General features: G+C 41.7%; 1 protein-coding gene across 1 annotated transcript in view; it reads right to left on the reverse strand.

Annotated features, from left to right (window-relative positions):
* Positions 1-204: 204 nt before the first annotated feature.
* PRDM11 (PR/SET domain 11) overlaps positions 205-7,419 on the reverse strand; it is a 38,521-nt gene continuing 31,306 nt past the window's right edge. The window contains 3 exon segments of the mRNA XM_077450293.1: positions 205-2,494; positions 2,893-3,522; positions 6,309-6,313. Of these exon segments, the coding sequence (XP_077306419.1) occupies positions 330-2,494; positions 2,893-3,522; positions 6,309-6,313 (2,800 nt within the window). The 3' untranslated portion in view covers positions 205-329.

Consider the following 7,419-nt stretch of genomic DNA (forward strand, 5'->3'; position numbering starts at 1 on the left):
AAAAAAAGTACCTGGTTGACTTATACGTGCTTTGGGGGAAGAGGAGGAGGTCTGGAGAATGAGGGGTTCATCCTATTCTGGCTGTAAAGGAATCCATGCTCCTTAATCCCAGCTGCCATAAAATAATAAAATTTGTTACCTTTGTGAGGCTTCCAAAAAAAAAAAAAAAAAAAAGGCTCAGTCATTTGTAAATATTTAGTGGGATTTTTTCTATTAATATATATAATATATATATATTTATTTTTATATTTTTCTTATAATATACCAAAACTTGAGTATAGATAGAAAAAAAAAAAAAAGGCATCCGACAGTTTCAGACTTGTCGAATCCTAAATGTCTTGGTAATACTCTGATCCATGTTCCATAGAGTGAAGCATTGGCTTCTGGTCAAGAGAGGACATCTTGCTAAGCATATCAGCAGATAGTGAGTAGCTGTTTCCCGATTTCTCCTCAAACCAGCTGTCCAAAGCTCTTTTGGCATCAAAACTGCCGATGTGCGGCCCGTTTACCGCTATAGTTAAGAGATCGCTCAGCTGATCCAACGTTAACCGCGAACGATTGTTTTTGCGTAGCCTTTGAAGTGCGTTGCGTCCTTTCTCGCAGCAAGCCGTCGACGTAGGAAGGACCTTCAAGATTTGAACGATCTTGTTTAAGAGGGTAAACCGTTGTTTGTACTTGCAGATATGGCTGATCAAGTCCTTGAAACCGTTTTTGGTACAGTAGTCTGCTTTGAGCTCTCGCCACTCCATCAACAAGCTGCCCCTGGAGTCAGCTGCTTCCCTGCAAACGTCGGAAATAAAGGAAGGAACGCTACCCAGATGTTCATAGATTTGTAGCATGTCCTCCTCTCCATAGGTTATAAGCTCCTCCGTACTCCTCGGCCAAAAAGACAAATCGAAAACCTGGCAAGCTTTAACGAACATTCGAGTACGGGAATCGAATCTTTGGGCCAGAGTGAGTTGAGTTTTCTGGCAGATCTTCTCACGGATGGATTGAAATTTGGCTTCGGCCACACGCAAGTTTTTTAAGGAGATGCCATTGAAGCTCTCCCGAAAGTTCTCTTCAAATTCTTGAAGATATTCTCCGGGAGAATCTGTCAGTCGGCTAATTTCTTGAATAGCTTCCTCTATTTTTTCGTCCACCTGGGACACCAAGAGGTATTCTCCTTGGAAGACGTAAGCAAGGCGGGACAAGACTGCGATCACATCCAACAGGAAGTAGATAAGCTTAATTGACTGATAATCCATGAGGAACTGAAGGAGGGCCAATGCTATTGCAGAGGCGTCCGCCCTTTGCGTCTGCCCACTGACATCTTTCAAATGGGCTACTACTTCTAAGTAGTCCTTAATCAAAGCATTCAACACGTTCTGCTCACCGATTATCCACTTCACTGCCCGAATGTCACCCAAGAATTCCGTCTCCTCACAAAGGGTTGCAGCTGTGAGTCGAAGCTCACACATCAGACGGGGGGAGTACCGGTAGAAGCTAAGTAACTGTTTTAGATTGTTTTCTAATTCTTCTAGACATGGAAGTTCTTTTCCACTAATTGCATCCAAGATTTCTAAGTGAGGTCTGTGTACCATAAAAGGTAAACACAGTAACCAAGGCAAGGTTTTCCTGATTGTCATGTACAAATTTGCTCTTAGTCCAGCTGTTATGTTGACGCCATCAATGCCCAACCCAACAGATGGCCTCTCATCCTGCAGTCTGATCCCAAGGGCAGAGAAAGCCCTGTCGATTCCTTGGAGGTAACTCTCAGTCGTAGGTAAGGCCAACTCCTGAAAAGACAGAAATTCTGTTGCAGGGGGTCCATCATTGCTCGTATATTGGACATAGACTGCTACAGTATCGGCAAGAAGGTCTTCGCTCTGCCCATCCAAGATGATGCTTAAAAAAGGAGATTGTCGGATACGCTCTATTAAGTCTTCTCGAAGTGCTCTGGCAATGTGATGGATCAGGATTTGACAATCGCCTTCATTCATGTATTGGTCAACCACACGAAGTTCACACTTTCTCAGTAGTTCCGCTAGAGGTCGGAAGTCATAGTAAGGCCTGCCTTCCATAGCCAAGTGGTATGCAGTGTTGAAGAGAAGAGTCATGTTTCGACACATCTCCTCAGTCTTTTCTGGGTGCATCCTGAGCTTATAGAGCTGCAAGCATTTCTTGTGGAGGTTACTTTGGCTGTGGAGCTTTATAGTGTGAATCTTAAACTGTTTTGAACCAATAATAAAGGCTGAAGTCCTAGAGGACTGAACCGTGTATTGCCTGCAAACGTGACACCACATCTCGTTCAACGTTGACGAGTACCTCAAAAACCAAAACTTTTTGAGCCACTCTTGCTTGAACCGGCGAATTCTTCTGCCGGAGGCAACTGACATCTTGGAAGGCTCGTCAGTTACCGCCAGCATCTCGTTGGAAACTGATTCGTCAGCAGAGTCCACCTCCTGTTCATCGTCCTCCATCATGGTGGGAGCAATGGACATGTTCTCTGGGGCTGAAAACAGGAAAAAAAAAAAAAAAAAAAAAATCGATGTGTTAATATGAGTTGGCCAAAATGAACAGCGAAATAAAAGACATCTAATAGAAAAGAGATTATAACAATAGTAAAGAGAAAGAGGACCATGCTGGGGTTTCTTATGCACCATGTGACCCTGAATAGTACTATTTTGGACTGAGAAAAATATGAAAAAAAAAATAAAAAAAATAGGGATTCTAATAAAACCAACCTAACAACCCTAAAAATGTAAAACCATCTCAACCAAAACATTAAAAGCTACTTTCCAAAGGGCCAATCCTTTTTCATACAGGTAAGAGTGTACTAGGTAATTAAAGGTTCTAAGTGGCAACAAAAATATCACATACAAAAGTGCCGCTTTCCATGACCAGCCTTACCTGAGGTATCTGAATATTCTGGCACCTCGATTTTCTGAGGCAAGAACTGTGGAACGTCGGGAACCTTTCCAGACCTTAGCATCTCCACCTCAGCCTGAAGCTCTCTGATCTTCTTCTTTAGCTTAATACAGTTGGGGCAGAAAGAGGTGGTGGGAATCGCCTTAGTGTCTCCAAGGGCAGAAAATTCATCGGGACTCTCTATTTTTATGGAGGAATGATCTTCTACTTCATCCTCCTGAAGGCCGATCTCCCTGTCTAAGACTTGGTTGGAACAATGAGGCACCTTCCACTCCATCAATGTTCTGGTTTGGTTATGGGCGGGAGAACACTTTTGGTTGGCTTTACATTTATCCTCATGCTCCTCTAATTGATATTTGGGGACTTTTTTCCCTAGTTTCGGGCTGCTGGTCATCGGAGAATGCTCCTCCATTTTGGCAGACTCCAGTGAAGCCTCCAGGACATCCTTGAAGATGAGGTCTATTTTTTTCTTCTTGGCGTGAGGGTTCAAGTCCCCCTCCTCAGAGCTGCGCTTGTAGAGGCTTTTCCCTTGTTTAAGGGCAGTAAGTGGGCCTTTCAGGTCTTCTTGGTTCAAGAGTCTGTCATTGTTTTCCCTTAACAAACCTCTTTCTCCTAGAAGGGAAAATTAGCTGTGTTACCAGTATGGCACTTTTCCTAAGTCAAAGCATGAGGAACAAATCATATAGTGCAGGGTCCTCCAACTTAAAAAGTCTATCTAAAGCAATATTTCATTTTATATTTTTTTTTTCTTACTGGATGTGCCCCCCCAATAGTAAGATCCTCCCTCCATTTGTCTTGGTTACAACTAAACTTTCTCCATCAACATTAACTATTTTTAATCCTTAGCAATTCATTAGGAAATAAATAGCAAGTTATATTATATTTACTTGTTTTAACCACTTTCAGACCGGACCAATTTGCTGGTCAAAGACCAGACCACTTTTTGCGATTCGGCACTGCGTCGCTTTAACTGACAATTGCGCGGTCGTGCGACGTGGCTCCCAAACAAAATTGACGTCCTTTTTTTCCCACAAATAGAGCTTTCTTTTGGTGGTATTTGATCACCTCTGCGGTTTTTATTTTTTGCGCTATAAACAAAAATAGAGCGACAATTTTGAAAAAAACGCATTATTTTTTACTTTTTGTTATAATAAATATCCCCCAAAATATATAAAAAAACATTTTTTTCCCTCAGTTTTGGCTGATACGTATTCTTCTACATATTTTTGGTTAAAAAAAAAAAAAATCGCAATAAGCGATTGATTGGTTTGCGCAAAAGTTATAGCGTTTACAAAATAGGGGATAGTTTTATAGCATTTTTATTAATAATTTTTTATTATTTTTTTTTTACCAGTAATGGCGGCGATCAGCGATTTTTATTGTGACTGCGACATTGTGGGGGACCCATCGGACATTTTTGACACATTTTTGGGACCATTGTCATTTATACAGTAATCACTGCTATATAAATGCAGTGATTCCTGTGTAAATGACACTGACAGTGAAGGGGTTAACCAGTGGGTGGCAGTGTAGGGGTTAAGTGTTCCTATGGATGTGTTACTAACTGTGGGGGGGTTGGGCTTTCATTTAATGAACACTGATCTCTGCTCCAATCACATGGAGCAGAGGTCAGCGTCACTAGTTGCTAGGCAGAATGGAGAAATGTTGTTTACGGCACTTCTCCATTCGGCCGCTCCGTGAGACGATCGCGGGGATGCCCGCGGCGATCGAGTTCGCGGGTCCCGCGACCGGACTCACGGGGGTCCCGACCAGCGCGGGAGCGCGGCAAATTTAAAGGGACGTACATGTACGCCCATTTGCCTGCCCGTGCCATTCTGACGACGTACATCGTCGTGCGCTGGTCGGCAAGTGGTTAAACTTTCTTTTTTTAGTAGATTCCTTGTTTCTGGCCTAGGCCAAAATGATGTCATACGTCCCAGAAGCCTCCAAGCAGAACTAAGTGTTCTCGGTCAACATGAACTATTTTTAACAAAGCATTTCCCCCGTTCTGCCTAGTGACATGACAGAGATCACCGCTCCCTGTCATCGGGACCAGTGATCGCTGTCACGTGTGTTGAAGCCCATCCCCCCCCACAGTTAGAATCACTCCCACTTAACCCCTTTGATTGCCCCCTAGTGGTTAACCCCTTCACTGCCAGTGACATTTAGACAGTAATCAGTGCATTTTTATAGCACTGATCACTGTATAAATGACAATGGACCCAAAATAGCGTCAAAAGTGTCCGATGTGTCCGCCATAATGTCGCAGTCGCAGTCATGATAAAAATCGCAGATTGCCGCCATTACTAATAAAAAATAATAATAATAAAAACGCCATAAAACGATCCCCTATTTTGTAGACGCTATAACTTTTGCGCAAACCAACCAATAAACTCTTATTGCGATTTTTTATTTTACCAAAAATATGTAGAAGAATACATATCGGCCTAAACTTAATATATTTTTGGGGATATTTATTATAGCAAAAAGTAAAAAATATTGCGTTTTTTTCAAAATCGTCGCTCTTTTTTTTTGTTCATAGCGCAAAAAGTGTAAAAAAAAAAAAAAAAAGCAGAAGTGATTAAATACCACAAAAAGAAAGTTCTATTTGTGGGGAAAAAAGAAAAAAGGACGTAGATTTTGTTTGGGTGCCACGTCCCACTACCGAGCAATTGTCAGTTAAAGCAATGCAGTGCCGAATCGCAAAAGGTGCTATGGTCAGGAAGGGGGTAAAATCTTCTGGGGCGGTTAAGCGGACCTAAACTGTCTCAATTAACTATTTTTAATCCTTAGCTTTCCATTAGTAAATAGATAGGAAGGTATATTATATTTACTTGTTTTAAAAAAAAACAAAAAACATTTTTTAACATTTATTTAGTAGATTCCTGGTTCCTAGGCCAAAAAGATGTCATACATCCCAGAAGTCTTCAAGCAGAACTAAACTATTTATATATATATAGATATATATATATATATTTATTCTCAACATTAACTATTTTTCATCCTTAGAAATCAATTAATAAATAGGAAGGTACAGTGTATTATATTTTCATGTTGATTTTTTTATTTTATTTTTTTCATTTCCTTAGTTGATTTCTGGCCTAAGACAAAATGAGGTCATACATCCCAGAAGCCTCAAAGCGGAACTAAACTCTCTCAGTCAACATTAGCTATTTTTAATCATTAGTAAATAGATAGGAATGTATATTATATTTACTCGTTTTATTATTATTTTATTTTTATTATTTATTTTAACCTTTATTTTTTTTACATTTCTTCAGCTTGATTCCTGTTTTCTTGGTCAAAATGATGTCATATATCCCAAAAGTCTTTGTGGAATGTTTTATACCTGTCATCTGGTATTCTGGAGGAAGAGCTTCACCCTCCTTCATGCATGCCTGAGCTAAGGGCAGATGGATTCCAGGAAGTAAATGCTACATGATGCGCCTGTCCTTACTCAAGAAGGCCACGGCTAGATATGCTGGGGGGGGGGGGGGTTCAAAGTGATTAAGTGATAAAGCACATGGCTGGATGGGCGAGTTTGCTTAAAATATTAAAAATGGATTAAATATAGTTTTCAGTTTGTGGTGCTAAGGTGTTAAGTGTCACTTTAAAGAAAGGGGGAAAACTCTAAATTTTGAGTTGGGGGTTAACATCTCGGGCGATCAAGGGGTTAAACGCGTGCCTAACTATGTGTAATGTGCGCTGCCTTTACTAATAGATCTCCAAGTTTCTCATCCCTGCGACACAGAGATCGTCCCCTGTGTACAGAGCTCTGGGCGGTGATTGTACACAGCCGATCAGCAGGTCTTGGCAGTAGATCATTGGCCTTGACTTGTTGGCAGACTCCCACTGTATACAATCACAGAGGTCGGTGGCCGGGGGCGCACATGCGCGTGCCTGAACTCAGAATTAGGCAGCGACGTATGGGTAGGTTGCTTTGCCTAAAACGTTTACAGTATATATATATATTTTTTTTTATTTGCCAAAAAGGAAGAATATGCCTTTAACCACTTTAAGTCCTTCCCACGCACATATACCGCGGCAGGGTGGCCCTCCTGTGTGAAATCACGTACCTGCACGTGATTTCATGCACAGGGTCTGGGGCGGCGCTGCTTCCACCATGTCCGATCACAGCGGGAGCCAATCAGCGCGTCCGGAGGACGCAAAGTCCGGCGGGACCTGCCGAGCGTTCTGTAAACAAGGCAGATTGCCGTTCTGCTAGAGGGGAGAATTGAGATCTTGTGTTTCTGCTAAGCAGGAACATGGATCTCTGTCTTCCCCCAGTCAAAGCACCTCCCCCCCTCCACAGTTGTGTCACACACATAACCCTCGATTGCCCCTGATGTTAACCCCTTCCCTACCAGTGTCATTAGTACAGTGACTGCATTTTTTTCAGCACTTTTTACTGTAATAATGACACTGGTCCCCAAAAAGTGACAAAAAAGTGTCAGTTAGGTGTCCGATTTGTCCCTAAAAAGTGACAAAAAAGTGTCAGGTTAAATAAAA

Source organism: Lithobates pipiens, unplaced genomic scaffold (assembly GCF_037356315.1).
Source record: "Lithobates pipiens isolate NorthernLeopardFrog02 unplaced genomic scaffold, aLitPip1_a1.2 Scaffold_10, whole genome shotgun sequence".
NCBI lineage: Eukaryota > Metazoa > Chordata > Amphibia > Anura > Ranidae > Lithobates > Lithobates pipiens.